The 19,274-nt window shown below is 39.8% G+C and overlaps 1 protein-coding gene and 1 non-coding gene across 2 annotated transcripts in view; both read right to left on the bottom strand.

Annotated features, from left to right (window-relative positions):
- Positions 1 to 13,836, bottom strand: part of AGMO (alkylglycerol monooxygenase) — a 385,138-nt gene extending 371,302 nt beyond the window's left edge. The window contains exons 1-3 of the mRNA XM_075557337.1: positions 13,711 to 13,836; positions 11,910 to 12,040; positions 2,423 to 2,574 (exon numbers count right to left, since the gene is read on the bottom strand). Of these exons, the coding sequence (XP_075413452.1) occupies positions 2,423 to 2,574; positions 11,910 to 12,040; positions 13,711 to 13,836 (409 nt within the window). The remainder of the gene's footprint in view (positions 1 to 2,422; positions 2,575 to 11,909; positions 12,041 to 13,710) is intronic.
- Positions 13,837 to 18,421: 4,585 nt separating this feature from the next.
- LOC142457470 (U6 spliceosomal RNA) lies at positions 18,422 to 18,528 on the bottom strand. The gene has a single exon (XR_012786199.1). It is a non-coding gene; the product is annotated as a U6 spliceosomal RNA (small nuclear RNA).
- Positions 18,529 to 19,274: the final 746 nt, after the last annotated feature.

The raw sequence follows: 19,274 nt of genomic DNA, 5'->3' as shown, positions 1-19,274 counted from the left end.
TAAACATTTCTTGAGAAATCCTTCTTTATGCCTTATTCCTCCTCAAAGATGACATGCTCCTTAGTTCCACGCTTTCTAACCCTTACTTTTTACTATGGAGGTTCAGAATTCATTTCTTGCTCTCTAGTTGCGTCCCCCTTTCAAAATAATTCGTTTTGTTCCAATGTGGAGTGGATGCGTAGCTCCAAAAGAAAATGCAGGGAGCCAGTGCACTATGAGGGCCTGTGTTAGAAGAGACCTCTTAGAAAACTGTGCTAAGCCCGGAGTGCACTTTTCTTATTGACCAGCTGACGGCATTTTCAGGTGCAATGTGGATGTGCCGCCGAGGACTTGGATCAAGTTTACATATTACAATACCCCAGAATATAGGCCATGCATTCTCTAAATCCATGGGGGCTAGAAACCAGGACCCACATAAAGTTTCTTCTTATGAGAGATCAGGTTAATCTCTGTCTTCCGATTTCTCCATAATTTCTGGCACACCCTATGCCTCCAGCCCCCATCCTCTGCCATCACCCGAGTTTAATAATTAATGGCTGTGTACACACAGAATTCACCCACCATAGTCACAGTCACATGCTTTATTAGGGAAGTAACTGGCTGCAATTCAGGATTAGAATAAACTCAGAAGTAACAGTAAGAACTGGGCATCGGCCTCAGAAAGCACACAGGCAAGATCTGGAATGGACCCCCTGAATGGAGAGCCCGGCGCTCCCTTCTCCAGTGCAGAATATCTTCTGACCAGGTCTGATCACCCAGTGCCCAAGGCCCAGGGAGCTGATAAGCTCCTCTCTAAGACAGTTTTCAGCCAGTGCCACTATAATCTCCTTGAGGACAGTGGGCATGGCTTATCTGCATCTGCCTTCTCTGCCAGGTGGGGGCCCCAATGTGATACCTTGCTAGGTGGCTGCTTTCTAGACCATGCAAGCCTCCCTACCATTAGACTCCATGTTGTTGGCCACTCTGCTAGCAGCCCCTTTGCTACTATTTGGACCAACTCGTAACCATGGTAGCAGCCTGCTCAGTTTTCCCGATTGGTGCTCTTCCATCAGCAGCCTCTCTCCCATGAGACCTCTATGCCATGGGGCCTTTGGTCATTGGGAAAGTTTCTGTTAGGCGTGGCACCCGGGCCAGTTTGCGATTGGCCTCACTACCATTAGCTGGCCAATCTCATAGCCAGTGTACCAGCCCCTCAGCTCTTTCAGCTGTTCCCTGCCATTTGATCATTTTGCCATTCTCTCTGCCTCTTTATTGCTAACTGGACCAACTCATCATCCGCTCGCCGATCTTAGCTCTTCATTCTGTTCTGCTCAGTTTTCATAGCCGCCCTTTGCTACCAGGCCTCCCCACCATCGGCTCTTTGCCCGAAGCCTCTCTGCTACTAACAGGCCCAATTCACAGCCAAGAGAGCAATTTACTCGCATAGCAACTGCCCACCTGGCAACAGCCCTCCACCACCAAAGCTGTCTGCCGCCATCAGGACTCTGCCCTTGGACTTCCTTGTTGCCAGGTGCCCTACAGTCAGGTTAGTCATTGTTGGCTTCTCCTCCGATAACTGTCCCAGCTCATCGCCAGTGGAGCCCTTCAGGCTGGCTCTGTTCCCATGTGGTTCTGCTTCTCTCACTGGCCAGATCTCTGCTGGCGCGCAGTTACAGCATCTTTTACCAGACCAGGAAGGGGTCCCATGTCTCAAAGAACATATTTCCTTCCTAACTACGAAAAGGCTCTTGATGTCAGCTCCTCAGATCTACCCAAATCAGTTACAAGAGGAGCCTCCCTGATCACACCAGAGTGCAACTAATCATAACTTGGCTCTGGCATGTCTATCAACTCGGGTCTTGCACAAAATAATATTTTCTGCCAGCCGAGACTAATAACCTTCTGAAGGTAGACAGCAACCTGGTAGGTTCCCACAATTGTTTTTCAAAGAATGAGGGCAAAGGTAATAAATCCTCAGAGCTCCGGGAAAACATGTGCTGAGCAATTTCTCCAAAGAACCAAGGAGAAAAGGGTACTTCACACGTATTACCGAGGAAGCCGTGCTGCTGCCGAGCTCGGCTGAGTGGCCCTTGATGTTGAATGATGCCAAGTTAGTACTGTGTGAAAGTGTAGACGCTACTCAGAATGCTGTAAGTATAGTACAAGGCGGTGTACTTTAAAATAATGCTATGGCTATCAATATCCACAAGTTTTAAAATTAAATTTGATACCACAAGTTAGAACGTGCCTCCAATAATTTCCTATGTCTTTTCATAAAAGACCACAAATTGCATCTATTCAGATTACAAAGCAAACTTTCATTATCTCAATATGCTGTAAAATACATCATTTTATTCACTCATGAGTTCATTCACAGAATACCAGCTGTATGCCAAGCAGAGTTCAACATAAATGCTGAGTAAAGCCTTGGTCTGAAACTTACCATGGGCCATGCGATGAAACCAGTAGTAGCCAAAGTCAACTCCTAAGAAGGTCAAGTACCAAGTCCATGGGGAATCCCAAGGCATATTGAAAAGTCTGTAGTTCTCCCAGATATAAATGTAACTAGTGAGTTCAATGCTCCTGGAAAACAGTCTGGGAACAATAAAATTCATAAATAAGGATTATGCCAAAATGTAGGTGTGAAATTAAGCTAGATTTAAGGTAACTTTTATAAATGAATCTATGCAAATATAAAAATCAGATAATTCTCCCTCTATTTCATACTGTTCGATTTTCTTGGTATTAAAATTATTCACATAGGCAACCTGGAGGTTAGCTGGTTTTATTCATAATTTCATCAGACTTCTGAGACTTCATTTCTGTAATTGCTATTTCTATAGCTGAATGAAGAACCTAATACAGCGCTTGATGAGGGCATACAACAGGCAGTAAAATTGGCAGCATATTTTTAAAGGGGATTGAAAATTTGCCTTAACATATGTTAATCTCCCCAAATGCTTTCAGACTGAGGCTGTTTCTGTATGATTCTACTTTCTCTCTTCCCTCATTCTTTCACACATGTAGACACATGAAGACATGTATTTTTAATATGTTAGATATTCTAACTAGGATGTATTGGATTCTCTTAGTATTTTATTTTTTCTTATCGCAAAAATAAACTACAACTCTTGGATGAAATGGAATAACCACCTAGAAATCAAGAACCCAAATCTAGCTAAAATGAATAACTGTTATTTAACACACGATAAAAATTATGTCGTTATTATCGCTGGCTCCAATGCATAGCAATCCCAAGTGCACCGGAACGAAACGCTGCCTGGTCCTGCGTATCCTCGCAACAGTCGTCGTGTTGGGTTCAGTGTTTTCGCCGCCACATCAAACCATCTCCTGGAGTCGTTTCCACTTTTTCATGGACACTCCACCAAGTATTATGTCCTTTTCCCAAAAACTGGTCTTGCCCGATGGCACGACAAGAGTGCATGCGGCATATTCCCATGTCCTCATTTCTAAGAAGCATTCTAGTCTTATATTTTTCAGGAAACATGAGTTCTTCTGGCAGTCCACAGCACTTTCAATATTCACCAACACCACACTTCAAATGAATCCGTTTCCCCACAGTCATCTTTATTCACTGTCCAACTCTCACAGGTGGATGGGGCAAATATAAAACACCAGCAAAGGGGGTGTCAGGGTTTCATCCCTTCACTTTCCTTTGTCAAACTCTCTGCTGAGCAAATAATCCAAGAGACTAGACTGCCTGGAGAGGAACATGCATCAGGATTGATAGAGCTTATTCACCACCTGCAATACAGAGGATACGACCTTGCTTATTGACAACAAGGGGGCCTTGAAGTATTAGCTGATGAAAATCAATATGAATTGAAACTGAATGTAAAGAAAACAAAAACTATACTACAGAATATTTCAAACCTCTGGAAACAGTATTTCAAGAGATTTCATAACTATGCATAACATAATTCAGGATTATAAAGTCTAGCACTGCTTTCTCTTAATTATTCTGTGATCAGCCTTAAGACAATAACTTTTCCATTTTGCAAATTTGATCGAGTTAACTTTCTTCCTTTTAGTCATTAAAATATGAAGTGAATTATTCACTCTACTAATAAATACTTTTTAACAAATCACTATCAAGTTTGTGGCTAATATTAGCAAAGAATAAAATAATCTAATTTGGGGTAAGAGTTGAAGAAGCAGCACTAATTAGTATGCCATTAAAATTCATATTCTGTGTCTTTAAATGATATTGGATCTTTAAGAGATATGGGCTTTAATTTTACTCTTCTCTCAACTTTAATTAGAAAACTTTAAAAGAACCTCTTACACATTTCATTTTCCAATGTATTGTTTAAAATAAATTACTTGGCTACTCCACAACTACATTGATATAAATAACAATAGAAATGGCAAATATATGTATGTGTATATATGCATATATTTGAGCAAAATTTAACTTGTCATTGTTTAAAATTTGATTTTCAATGAGATGACATACTGGAAAGAGCAGTCTGCCTGTCGGCCCTGAAGGGGAGAAAGCCTAGAGTCCAATGAACTGCCCCCTCGCGACCGCTGCCTCAATGCAGGCTGTGCTCCAGAAACCTCAGAATCCTTTGCCAAGTCACTTTTCAATCTGAATTCAGTGCCTGTGGGGGCCTCGTCCTGATCCAATTCTCCTATGGTCAGGCCTCTTTAGGTGAGCCAATGCCTCGACCTACCAAGCTGGACAAACAAAACTGCTTTCCGATATGAAGACAGAACTTGGACAATCTATGATGGAGATCCCATCTAGGACGGCAGGCCAAGGGCTGCGACTCCCAAATTGTTCTGGAATTTTGAGGATCCTAAGAACCTGAAACCTAAAGCCAACCTTCCAGATGGTTACCAAGATATCATTTCTCAAAATAGAGAGATCAAAGTTAAAACAAAACAAAAAGCTGATAAGCTTTGCTGACCACTTTACATATTTCGACTAGAGTTTGTCAGCAGTGGCATAATGGCCACTGTGGACCAAATAACCCTTTATGAAAAGGGCTTATCCTGTGCATCCTGTGTCTATAAACTTGATACCAGGAGCACCACCCCCGAGTCTCGTAGTGACAACAAAATTGTCTCCAGATGATGCCAACTATCTACTGGAAAATGGGGTCAGAGGAGGATAGTAACCTCATTTGAAAATCACTGCTCTATAAAAAATCTGATCACATGGAAAAATGAAAACCTAATAAGAATGAAGCAAAAACTTGAAATAATCTCCAGCTTCTAATATAAACTCTATCTCTTGGTGCATTGATGGATTCACTCAATCACTCAGCAAATGAATATTAAGATCTACTAGAGACCAAACAAATGGTACTGAAGGTAAATTGGTAAACACAGTAAGCATAAACACTTGTTTCTTAAAAGTCCCGACAGTTCAGCATATATACTTTTAATTTGTTATCTTCTTTGTCAGTTCAACTTGATATAAGCACTAAGATACTAGGATTCAATAAACAAAGGTCTCTGAAAAGCTTCTATTTATAAAACAAAGAGAACCTGCCTGTACTTGAAATCCTTTTTTTTTTAATTTCCTGTACAGATGCCAGATCTTGAGCAGACACCCAATTTATTATACTGTCAACTGACTTATTAGGGTTGACACAAATCGAGCTGAAATATGCCTGACATACTACAGTCAAGACTTTTTTTTTTTCACACTTTAGCTGAAGCCAAACTTTCCTCTAGGCAAAAAGAAAGTGTGGAGAAGCGATGGGAGTTATATTCCCTGCTTTCTATCAGCAAGATGAATATGATCTTTTATATATATATATATATATATATATATATATATATATATATGTATGTATTTATATGTATATAATATATACATGCCATTGCAAAAAATAGCACCTACATCTTAAAAATATGCCCCCTAGATCTTGAATCATACACCAAAGACCCTTCCTTTTTCTACTCCCGATTTCTTTGCCCCGTCCCCTCAATGTAGGCTGTCCACTCTGGAATTCAAACTTCCAGTTTGCAAGCCACATCCCGAGGGAAGAGAACCTCATAATATAAATTATAAGTCAGCTTTTTATATCACTCGGAAGTGGAGTACTGGATATTGAAGGGGAATAGAACTGTCAAATGTCAGAGCTCTTTCGATCACTGTTGGAATGCATGAGCAGCAAAAGAATCTAAATGGAGGGAACCATTGAGATCTTCTGACCAACAACCTCTGCATGTGGAGGCGCTCCTCCCTCTGTTACATTTCCTTCTCGACTGCTCCAAAATACCGATTTCCTCTTGGGCTGGAGGCATATATTTCTCTAGTTAGGTGAGCTGATTCCATAAAACATTTTTATTTAAGAATATTAGAAATGTGTCCTTTAGTTACTGTAAAAAATGGTAAAGTATTTAACTGCTACTTCAGTACTGAAACACAGATGTTTTTAGTTCATATCTAATATTAAGATTAAAAACAATGATAAATTCAAATAAGCATTAGTTGGGAAAGAGAATGAAAAATGATGATTCTATGTTAAGGACATCTTGGTTGAATTGAGTCAACATCAGTAGTAAAGATATGACAGTGGTTGTGTGTGTCAGTTAGTCATGCAGCATCACAGAGCCAACTTATGAGCATGTGGCTGAATGACTCAAAGTGCCTAGTTCTCAAACCTCTGATAGCTCGCCACTAGGAAACAAGTGCTATTGATTCAAAGCTCTCATGGCAACATTTTGGAACCACTAAAATGGTGGGATGATGTGCTTCCGATTCATAGATCCCTGCTTGTACTATCCCTTAATTGTCATATCTCTGGCAGTAAGGACGGATAAGACAGATGATTGTAAAACTTCTATTTCCAATAATTTTATATTATTAGCCAGAAGGAGAAAAAGAAGTGTTTAAGTGAAATAACTATAAATATCTGTTAAAATTTCAAAAAAAAGTTATAAATATGATTTTTTAAAATTATCTATGCTGTTTTCTCTTAGATATTTTGCTATTTGTTTTTCAAAGTCTCTTAAACCTGGCCAGAGACTTACCACCAAACCTCCACAGAGCCACTGACATTTTGCTCCATCTAGTGGAACATTGGTCTGTTTTTGCTCCCCTCAGTATGAGCATGATACAGAATACAGTTTCGAACCTCTACAGATACACATCCTTTGTACTGCTATCTCTTCCTAGGAAAATTGTTCCCGATTGATAAGACAATTACTTTGTTCAATTTTCTTTTTATACCAACCCAAAGCCATTATTTTCCTCCTTTGGGTTATTTTTAATAACTTTCTACACTAATGAAACATTGCTGTAAATAATACAATATCATTTTAACGTAACTTTGTTTACTGATTTTTGTCATGTGTGACTGATTATTGAAGTCATCGTCCCAAATAGCATACACTCATCGGCAGACGTCTGCTCTTGCCCCAGCACTACCGCCTCTGAAGCTAAAGGCGCCTTATAAAAAGTCAGTACACAGTTTCTCTTTGCTTTCCAGTCTCCCCCAGGAGTCAAAAGTATCTCAAAGAAATTCAATTTCCTCTTTTTAACCATTTTTTTCCCAAGGAATTAAAACTTTCTTGTCAAGAATGGAAAATTCCATGGCAGGTCTGGCCAGTAAAACTGCTTATGTGTGGGTGAGCATTGCAGAACTAGCTCCTAGTGAAATTGGCAGGGACCCATATATAGTAAAAGTGTAGTATCCCTAAGTTATTTGACAATTTGCCTACCAATATTATCCTTCTAACTTGCTGCAGTTTGATTTATAATCTGCTGTTTCAACAAAATAAATGAACCCATGAAAAACAACCCTACTGTAGATATTTATATCAGGAATAAAACTTCTCTAGGGAGGATACAATTTATGGAAGTAGAAACATTGAAAGGAAGTAACAAATTGAGGTCCCGGATTTCTAATGAACGATTGGAAATTGAGTTCTGCTTTAAACAAGCTGGGGGGAAAAGACGTGATTATTTTTCACTCGTTAACATTTAAGTCAGTAGCAGGATCATTTCACAAGTTTTAGAAAAAATATCAAAAACACGGGTTTAGTAAGTATCTTGCTAAACCAAGTTTAATTCTTTATAGGCACACATGCAGATAATTGGTAGAAAGTCACATATACAAATAACAGCAAAAACTATATGTTTACAAAACAGCACTGTTTAATTTCAGTAAACAGAAATAGCTGTCTATAATATCAAGAGTGTATTCCAACTAAACAATCTGCCTCCAGAATGTCAGATGTGCTAAACAGATGCTAGTCTGCCCAGAATCTGGTTTTAGGGCATATAGATTTGTATTAAACCTCATGCTTTGTCTCATAGGCTTGTAAATAAGATATCATCTTCTCCATGATTAATAATTTTTCTTACATAAAGATTTCAAAGTTACATAATGTATCTTGCTTCCAGGAATCCCAACTGGTTCATTTCAGTTTGATCCGTGTTGGGAATTCACTTTTCCATCCCAGACATAAGGGGGCCTCAAAAAGTTCATGGAAACTTTCCATTATCTTTTCATTCCATTGTTCCACAGACATTTTTAAAGCCCCTAGTGCATTGAATCAAAATCTACATTTTGTCAAGTTTCCCCAAGTGATTCATACTTGAATCAGCATTCTAACAAGATCCCTGGACTTTGTAAGAATCCTGTAAAACCCTGGAGAATCCTGTAAAGCTGTGGATCATGGGTCAAGCTACCTGGTGAATTCATGAAAATTTTCAACAAGGAGTCAAACCGGTATGAACTGGTTCAAACTCCTGCTTTCTTATCAATAACGGTAAGCATGCTAATGTTTCATCTGCTTCCAATTTGATGGAACAATGGAATTGCGAGTCCCCAAATAAACTGTTTTCCTCCACGTCCGGAGGCGGCGTGCCCATTACAGGAGTGGTGAAGTAGAAAAACATGTTCAGGGCTCCGCGTTGAGCCCCACAGCTGCTTCTCTCAGAGGCCACATGTGATGGAAAATTATTACTTAAACCACAACCTCCACCAACAGATCCACAGGAGGCATGCTGCTATCCATGTTTCCCCGCAATGATACAGTCTAAGGAAGCGGACAGCCGTCCATGCCAGAGTAGAAAATGAAATTCGACACGTGGAGAGGATACGATCGATGCTGTGTTAATCAAATCCGAAACTATTAATGATTTGCACCATGTCCTGGCGGCTTCAACTGAAATATCCTGCTTTAAGCAGTTCAGTCATATTTCCCATTTTCTTTCCTTGCTCAGAGCGGAGAACCACGGGAGGACTGAGGATCAGCTGGCCTTTGCTGCTGCTACCTGGGTTGGATCGATTTTTCAATAGCAAATAAATAGACAAACGTATGTCCAAATTTTATTTTCTCTACTGATATCTTCCAGGCAAAAGTCGATGAAACATAAAATTCTTTGTAAAACTGGCTAATGTTATTTTAAAACCATTGTTTATTCCTATATTTTTAAATGAATACGTGGCTATTTTGTCCAAAATATAACTATAAAAAAGTGGCCTCTAAATTTGAGTTCCAACCCTTTGTGCTCTCTCACAGGGCACGGCAGTAAGCGGTCTGCATCCCTTTGAGGAAGGTGAGGAAGAGGAGGGTGAGGAGGAGGAGGGTGGAAAGAGAAGCACAGCACGTGTGCACCCCCTGAAGCACGGCTTGGTTCCGGTTTCTTGCTCTGCTCCTATTTCCCCGCTATTTTTGCAAAAACATGTTTTTGATTATTGTTTTCCCTGGTTAAATCTTGTACCTTTATAATTACACTGCGGAGCAAAAGTATTTTACGTGGCAATTTGCATTTCCAATGGCTGTAATATTATAAGAGAAAAACACACACACACACACACACACATATATATATACATATATATACATATATATATATACTTATTACCAGTCAAATTTAAAAAGTAATAAAACTGTTGAAACTGTCACTCAACTTTCTGTCTCCCTTAACTATACTAAATTCAGCAAAATATGTGACTCAAATTGTGCCTGAAGGGCACTTAATTGTTTCCTTGTTTATAAATATATACATGCACAGTAACCTGAAGGTATTTTTCAATAACCAAATCTACGCATCATTTGAATATGTTCAATTCATTTGTTATTCTGTTCATGGGATAGAGGAAATTGTGTACTACTGCAAAGTCTTAGGGGAATCTGGGAATTAGATTAAAATAAATTGAAATAATATCAACGTCTGGTAGAACCCCATAGTAGCATGAGCAGTTAAGTGTTCCACTGGTGTCCTCAAAGTTGGAAGTCCAAACCCACTGAGACGGACCTCCCAAGGCAACTCTGACGGCCTGCTTCAGAGAAGCCCGTCTTGAAATTCCTATGAAGTACATTTCTATGTAGCGCGCATAAGGTTACCATAATTGGCAATCGACTTGACAGCATCTAAAAGCAACTAATCATCACACACTATATACATATACAAGTAACTTTTCAAAATTATTATTAGCATTATTTATATACCTAACAATCTATCTTTCTGTTTTTAGGGAGGTATCTTTTATTAAAAGATCATTTTATCGGGCTTCTTCCACCTCATATAGCAATCTATACTGTCTTTTTCTGAGCAAGATTTCACTGACCTAAAGAGTTACTTTTATCTGAACTACATTTGTATTCTTGCAATTATGAAATCTCTTCTCAAATATCTTTGTTTTCATTTCATTTTTTAAAAACTCACCTTCATTCCCACTGGGAGATTCATAAAAATATTCCAAAGTACTGAGTACTTGTCAGAAGTCATCTCTTACAGAGAACACGAGGTGGGAAGTGGGCATGAGACATTAAAACAGACACACGTGACACCGGTTTCGAAGGGCATTTTCCCTCATCCTCTGCCTCTTTGGTAAATCCTCAGGCAGGGAGCATATCCTACATCCACTGCTGTGTCTTCTAGGCATGTTTTAACTTAACTCTTTCCAAAAGGAAGTTGATCACTTTTTACTTACTGTTATTTGGTCAAGGAATCCAGGTGGGGCTGCAGCTTAACCTTCACTTGCTAACCAAGCTTTCAAGGGCTTGGACCATCTTAATGCAACGAGACAAGGATGCAGTCTGTTCTTTTAAAGATTTCTCCCTCAGCAACCCTATGATGTAGTTCTACTCTGTCCGGTGGAGGAGGACATCCCGAAATCAGGAGGAGATTTGTTGTTTGATATCTTCAACTTACAATTTTACCGTCAGCATAACCCTCTCAGAATAATAAATTCCTGTAAAGAGTTGCAGTCTCAGGAACCCACGGGGGCAGTTCTAATCTGTCCTACGGATTCAGCCTAGAGAAGCGGTGCCCACACAGGGTACAGAGAACATGGAGGGCTTGCTGAAGAATGAGATGTCTGTCTTTGGCGCTAAGAAAAGAGTCAAATTTGACCACACAGATGGATTTGGGGGCAAGAGGAAGCCCACATAACATCCAGGCAATGATATAGAGCTGAGTATGGATGAAACAAAACTTGCAAAGGAGGAAGATGAGAAGAGAAAGCAGAGTCAAAGCTGGAGAGATTGAAAACGTGTGTCGTTCTGAAACCTGGACAGAGTGATAGGAACTGATGAAGGGCTTCGCCAGAGCCACACTCCAGAAGTGTTTACCTGAAAATGAGGAAGCACTAGAAACATCAGTTAGGGACTCAGTTAGAACGTTGCAGCAACCCAGCAATTCATGGGACCTACTCTGGGAAGAGCTCGCTAAGGCAAGGACGGCACTGGGCAGAGATTTTAAGGAGATGTCAGTAAACTTGGTAATCAAACCAAATTATGTTTGGTGCATTCTTAATAATTAAATGCAAAGCAACCATGATGAAAAAGTTAAGTATTTAACAAAGTCACAGCCACAGTCCTTCAGTGATATGTATGTAAATAGACTAATTTCTGATGCAATGAGTTGGTTTTTACACCCTCATATTTGGGGAACTCCAGTTTATTTACTCAATGATGTTACCCATATAATTCACCTTGGTAACTGAGATAGGACGCCAGCAGACAAAGATGTTAAAACATCATCCAGTCGACCTCGTAGCTTCCCTTGGCGAATCCAGCTGATAATCAATTCAAGCACCATCAAGGAAATGAAAAATGGAGTTGCCTGGAAAAGAAATTGGAAAGAAGAGATTCTATTCTGCTTAGTATGAAATTATTCCACATTCCCAATTAGTCACTCCAAAAGGGGAAAGCCAAGAATAAAATAGCATCGCTGCTGAAGATGTACACTCCTTTCAGGGATCAGGCTTGCCCAATGAAAATAAAGGTCACCTTATTTTGCATATAAACATGTGCAGCCCATTGTACTGTCAAATATGGAAATTAAATGTAACCATAGATATAACTACAGTAATCGTGTCAGGAAAATAATAAGATTAGGAAATTCATGCTCCAAGTTGTAAAGAAAGGCAACATGTTCAAATTTTCAACATTTCATTAAAAAAAATCAGAAGTCCATCTTCTAGAGATGACTCATCTGAACCCACTTTAAGAATCTTGCTGTACGGATACATACAATTCAGGTTTTTCAAATGAGAAGAATTCCAATTACATATCATACGGATATTTAAATGGTAACAACAAAGAATTTCACTATGAATACTTTAGAGGATAAGGCCATCTTAAATATGTGTTTTAAGCCCCCATAAAAATTAAAAATAAAAGCAGCACCCTCAAGTCAATTCCCACTTAACCCCCAAAACCAAGCTCACTGTTGACTCCTTTCGAGGCCCTGTGGGCTCTGAGCCTCTCACTGTTGACCAGAGTGGAAAGCCCAGTCTTGCTCCTGCAGAGCTGCTGGTGGTCCGAACCACTAGGCAACCCGAACTCCGTGTTCAACCCCATTCCCTCTCAATTCATTTAGCTCAATCTTTGTTTTAAATGTGTTCTTAAGGTCGCCAATATTAATGACACAGGATCGAATTAGGTTTGTTTTATTCAATGTAAAAATAATGAAGATGTGTGTGTGCACATTCGTACAGGTGTGTACTGACACTTTTTTTTCCTCTTAAGAAAATCAGAAGGAGCCAGAGCAAACCCTGACAAGGATGGTGAGTTGGAAAGTTGTCTAAAAGGAGCTCCCAAGGACGGTTTTGCCGGTCTTACCTTGTTGGTTTGCTTTCCTTGTTTCTGGCCTCATCTACTAAGTTCTGTAAGTACAATTTTGAGAGGACGGGGAACTTCAGGATTCAAGTTCTGGACAGTTCTAATTCCAGTTATAGTCAGGAAACAGACCTGAAAAACGTCGCTGAGCACTTCTAAGTTTCAAATAAAAGTCCGTGCAAGTCCAAACTGATCATTACAGATTCCAAGTTCCACTCAAACAGGAACCTTTATCCTGAATAAATTCTACCAAATGCAAAAGGAAATTGTTTATCTGGAGCTGGTGTGTATACATACCAATTGAAAGTCAATTTTAAAAATAAGTTTGCCGATGTGCTCTAACTATTTGACACTGAACTACAGATAGGTAAAGTTGCATTGTCATCACGTCAGCCTGCTGCCGCTGAGCAGACGGTGACTCCTAGTGACAGGAGAGGTCAGGGTTTGGGAGACAGTAACTCTCTGGGAGTAGAAAGCCCCATCTTTCTCCCACTGAGCACCTGGTGGTTTCGAACTGCTGACCAGGCAGATCATAGCCCACTGAGTAACCATTATACAATAGGGTGCTGGAATTTAGTAATTTAAAGAATGAAGTGAACAAAACCCCAGGATGTTTTTGATGTGTTTCTTAATACCGGAAGCGCAAGAGTAACTTTCCCCACATAGTCTCACCTTTTCAACGTAATCGGGCACCTCCTCCAAAGTTTGGAAGGACGCTTCGCTGGGTTTCATCAGATAGAACATCACCCGGACTCCCTGCGAAAGGGAGACTTCCTGTTGGGCCCCAGGCGTCCCCATCTCTGCCTTTGTCTGATGCGGGCTGGAGAGAGAGTGTGTGCTCTGCAGGGGATGGAACCCAGAGGACGCTGTGCCTCACAGACAGCCCTTTGTCAGAGAGCAGCTGGAAAGGAGCCCCATGGAGAGTCCAGCCAAGGGCAGGTTCTGTGCGCTCCACAGGAAAACACAGCAATCCCGAAGCAGTTCCAGAGTTCAGTGGGCGGGAGAGGTCTCAGCACAGGAACACGAGGGGCGGGGAGGCAATGCGTGCCCAGGTGTGCCCTACCGGGCAGGGTCACTGTGGCTAATGCCACATAGTTCAAAACTGAGAGATTAAGAAAAGGTTGGGTGCGGGGATAATATTTCCTTGACAACAACAAAAAAAAAGGGGGGTGGGGGCGTGGCGAGGAAGTGTGCTAACACAGGTGAAAGTTCATTTTGAACAAGCGGACAGAGTGAAATCACCAGAGGGGAATTCATCTTGTGCTCTCTTCCACATTTCACATTGTGTTTCAGTGTTTAGTTTCTCCGCATCTCTATAGGTCCAGAAAGTGCACAAATTCCATTTCTGAATATTTAGTTTGAAAACCGGGAAGCAGTTAATAGAATTAGCACATATATTTCTGGGTCTGAATCATGGTAACTTCTGGATGTTGTCTGTTCAACCAGTTTAGGAGCATTCGGCTTATTATTGGTTAATGAAATTTTGACTTGAAATATCTGATCTTGAAGTTCCGTTGAGAATGAAGGTGGTAAGATATTGTGGTCTTTTCTAGAAGGAGCCAGAAGGCATTTGTGACACATATATGCTCCTAACTATAATAGTATATGAAACTGTGCAATAAATGCAGTCCTTGCATTTATGGAGAAATAGTAGCCCTGGGATACAATCCTCAAAAGCATCATCAGGACTCTAAGGGGTTAAAAGCTCAAAGCCTGACATAAGCAGTAGCACCATGCTCTGTTTGCTTCCCAGCATGGTGGGTACTATTATGCTATAATTTCATTAGGTTATACTCATAGGTCCAAGCTGCAATCTTCAAAGAAGCCTTTTCTTTGTCCTATGAAACACAAAGTTTGTCCAAACCACTACCTCTTTGTTTTAAAGCCAAGTTCTTAACCAATGCCACCAAACTCCTTTGCCTAGAGCAGTGGTTCTCAATTTATGGGTCACGACCTGGTCGAATGACCCTTTCACAGGGGTCATCTGATTCATAACAATAGCAAAATTACAGTGATTAAGTAGCAACAAAAATCATTTTATGGTTGGGGGGGGGGCCACCACAAAATGAGGAAATGTATTAAAGAGTTGCGTCATTAGGAAGGCTGAGAACCACTGGCCTAGACAATGCCTACCAAAACCCACTGTCACCAAATTGATTCTAACTCATAGCACCCTAACAGGGTAGAAATCGGACTGGGTAGGCATTCCTCATCAGCGTTCAAAGCTAATCTAATTATAGAAGGACACTGCATCATCATTGTCCCTGAGAGCAGCTGGTGGCTTCTAACTGCCAACGTTTTGGTTCACAGGAAACTGCTTTAACCATTGCACTACCATGGCTTGATGATAGTATCCAGTAACAAATAATTATCCAATTAGGCACTGATCTGGGTGTTGCTGTGAAGGAAGTGTGCCATATGACTCTTGGTGCAGCCCTCTGCTATAAGTGTTGGGCTGCAAACTAACAGGTGGGTGGTTCAAACCCACCAGCATCTCTAAGGGAGAAAGATGAGGCAGTCTGTCCCCAGAAAGATCTAGATTCTCAGAAAACCAACAGAGCTGTTCTACTCTGTCTTAAAAACTTGATATGAGTCCGAATCTATCCATTGGCAGTGAGTTTGGTGGATTGATCTATGTAAGTTTGCTTTAAAGAAATAGGATTACTTTTGAAAATGTGAATAGTACTGATACAATCAGTTGAAAGACTTTAAAAGCAACAAGGAAGTCTTCCCTAATTAAAAAAAAATACTGTAGCATCAGCTCCTAAACGACAATGTCAAGGCTGCTGGTCTATCCTAATTTAACACCATCCAGGCTCTGTGACCGAGTAAGCCAATGTCATTGCCAGCTCCTTGATACCAACCCCGCTCCCTCTTTTTTTCTTTCTTGGAATACTTAACAATGTATGTGTGTGTATAATATATATATGTGTGTGTGCCTTATTTATATAGCCTCTAAAACCCACTGCTATTGAATGGATTCTGCAACACATCAGCGCTATAGAACAGAGTAGAAATGCCTCATTATGTTTCAGAAGATGTAAATGTTTATGAGAGCAGATGGCCTCATCTTCCTCTGCAGGATGGCTGATGAGTTTATCCTTATAGTTAATAGACCAACGTGCAACCTGCAATGCCACCAGGGATAGATAGATAGATGATAGACAGAGAGAGAGAGATAAATAGAAAGATAGATATACAGTTAAATATACATATACACAAGAGGGTTTCAAAAAGTTTATGGAAAATTAAAATGGAATGGAATTTTTCATTGAACTTTTTGATGCTCCATTGTATGTATGTACACACAGACACAGAACCAGAGGGTAAAAGATATATATATATCCCTAATATGCTAATTGTTTGGAACAATATGCATTTTAAATCAAATGTTATAGCATTATTTATTGTACTTTCAGTTAGTTTTCATCACAAATAACCTATAGAACCTTCAGAAGCCAGTTGTTAGTGTTATTCTGATGCACACACACGCATATCTATTGGATTTCAATGCATGGATGGCCGGGCATGCCAGAGTAGTATGAACAGTGTGCCCAGTAGTTTTCAGCTGCCGATTTTTCAGAAGTTGATCATGAGCTCCTGCTTGGATGGACTTGAACTGCCAAACTTTCAGTCAGCTGTCAACCTCAGTAACTGTTTGCACCACCCAGGGATCCAATTAAAGATTGAGAGAGTCTAGTTTAGAAAAATTACCCAAGACCAAGAAGAAAGATTAAAAAGGAAGAGAGAGAAAGCTACTCTAGGCGTGCCCTTTTTCCTGTGCATTTCATCATTGGCTTGTGTGAGCACAAAGTCTGTTAAGAAAGAAGCCTTTTCCAAAGAGCCTGTAGAACCAGGCCTGGGGAGAAGCACAGAGCAGAGCCAGACAATCAGTGAAAGGAATCTGAGCAGATTCGAGCCAGTAACTAGCACATCATTGTATTCTAACTATTGCTTGGTTATTGGACAGTTAAAAAGCTTTCAATTTTCTGTTAAAAAATTAATCTGGCAATGAAAATCATGCTACACTACTGTCCATTTGTGCCCGTTTTTCTACATAGATTCCTAGAAGTGGAATTTTGCTTTTATGCAAATTTTTGTATTATACAGAGTCTGAGAACTGTGAAATTTGTATTTTGATAGTTACTCTCAGATTATACCTCCAAAATTGTCCACCCTCACAATCTTAGTAACAATGGTTACTGTCAACTTTTTATCATTTTGAGCCATATAATTGATGAACATGGCATCTAATTTCAATGTCCACCTCCCTAAAGACTTTGAGATGGAGCCCTGGCAGTAGAGTGGTTACACACCGGGCTGCTAATCACAAGGTCTGCGATTTGAATCTACATGCCACTCCGAGAGGGAAAGGTGAGACTGCCTACTCCCATCAAGAGTTAGTCTCAGAAACCTACCAGGGCAGTTCCATGCTGTCGAATAGGGTCACTCTGAATCAGAATGGACTTGATGGCTGTGAGATTTTTGTTTTTGGAGTTAGACTGACTTTAACCATCTTTCTAATCCATTTACTAGCCATTTTTATTTCTCCATCTCTGATGTATATTTTAATATTTATTATATAAAATTCCATTTTATTGTCTTTTCTATATTGGTTCATAGATTATTTCTATTTCAGATATATATTTTCTCATACATGTGGGAAAATGTTTTATTTAATTATTTCTTTTTATTATAATCTTATTATGAATAGGCAATGAGACAGCAATTTTAACTTTCTTTGTTATTTTTCATTACTCTTTGCCTTTGGTTCTCCCCACAATGCTAAAGAGATCATGCACGTTTTCTTTGAGAATATTTGGAAGTTGTTTTGTTGTTGTGGTTTCTCTTTGTTTACAGTCTGAAGTAATGATTTTGCTATACACTCTTACTCAATGGCCCCAAATAGATCAAAATTCTCCCTACTCTATTAGCTGATCAACATTTCACACACATACACACACACAATATCTAGTGAATATATATATATTGTGAATATATATATGTACATATTCTTCTCCATTAGCTCCTGTTAATTCAATTCTGTGCTAGAACTATGTTGTCTTAAATATTATAGCATTAGAGCATTCTGGTAATTTGTAGAACAATTTATTTTTTTAATTAATAAATCTTTTTATTAGGGCTCATAAAGCTCTTATCACAATCCATACATACATCAATTGAGCAAAGCACCCTTATACATTCGTTGCACTCGTCATTCTCAAAATTCACCTTCCACTTGGGTTCCTGGAATCAGCTCGGTTTCCCTTTTTCTTTCCCCTCCCTCTCCCCCTCCCCCTCCCTCCCCACTCCCCCCTTCCCCCTGGTCCCTTAATAGTTTATACATAATTATTATATCTTATCTTACACTGTCCGGTGTCTCAAAAATATGGAACGCTTCACGAATTTGCGTGTCATCCTTGCGCAGGGGCCATGCTAATCTTCTCTGTATCTTTCCAATGTTAGTATATGTGCTGCCGAAGCGAGCACTGTAGAATAATTTCATATCTGTTAATTTTTCAAAAATGTTAACCTATTGTGAACATTTATTCTAATATATCTCTAAATTCAGAAGAATCCTATCGGGGTTTTAACTACTACTGCATTGAAACCCTGGACTAATTTGGATAGAATTGACATAGTAACCTCTCAAATAAATCTGTGAAGAACAAATGAACAAGTACACTGCAATCATTTTGAACATATATTTAAGTGCTTTCTGTCTTTATTGCTAATCTTTCTAATCCTTATCTTCTCCATTCTCAAAAGTTTTTGCTCTTTTCCCCACCTTAAAGCTTGAGTGGGTTTGACATTGTTTTCTCTCTGTCCCCACCCCCTCCGCCACAATGCTACGTGCACAATTGCATATCTTATCGCAAGCTTCTTTTTGCCTACACGTGTAAAGGACGACTTGGCTAAACATAAGTTTGGTTGAAAAATGTATCCCCTCAAAATCAACAGAGACAAAGCATTTGGCTGGAAAGCACTCTGCAGGCCAACAGGAGAAGCTAAGAGCTCTGAGCGTACACATGAATCAGAAGAAGGAAGCCCACCTGGATCCGCATGTGCCTCTTCATCAATGAGGCGCTGCTGGGGCCGCCCGTCTTTGATATAATTAAGAATGAAAAAACTGTTAGACCCACACGTGAGTGACACGTATCACCTGAGAAGGCAAGACATGAAGACTGTTTACTTTTAGTCTACTCTCAACGTCGCAAAATGACTTCAGGAATTTT

Source organism: Tenrec ecaudatus, chromosome 9 (genome assembly GCF_050624435.1).
Source record: "Tenrec ecaudatus isolate mTenEca1 chromosome 9, mTenEca1.hap1, whole genome shotgun sequence".
In the NCBI taxonomy this organism is placed as follows: Eukaryota; Metazoa; Chordata; class Mammalia; order Afrosoricida; family Tenrecidae; genus Tenrec; species Tenrec ecaudatus.
Note: the sequence above shows the minus strand (reverse complement) of the source record. Positions and strands in the feature narration are given on the sequence as shown.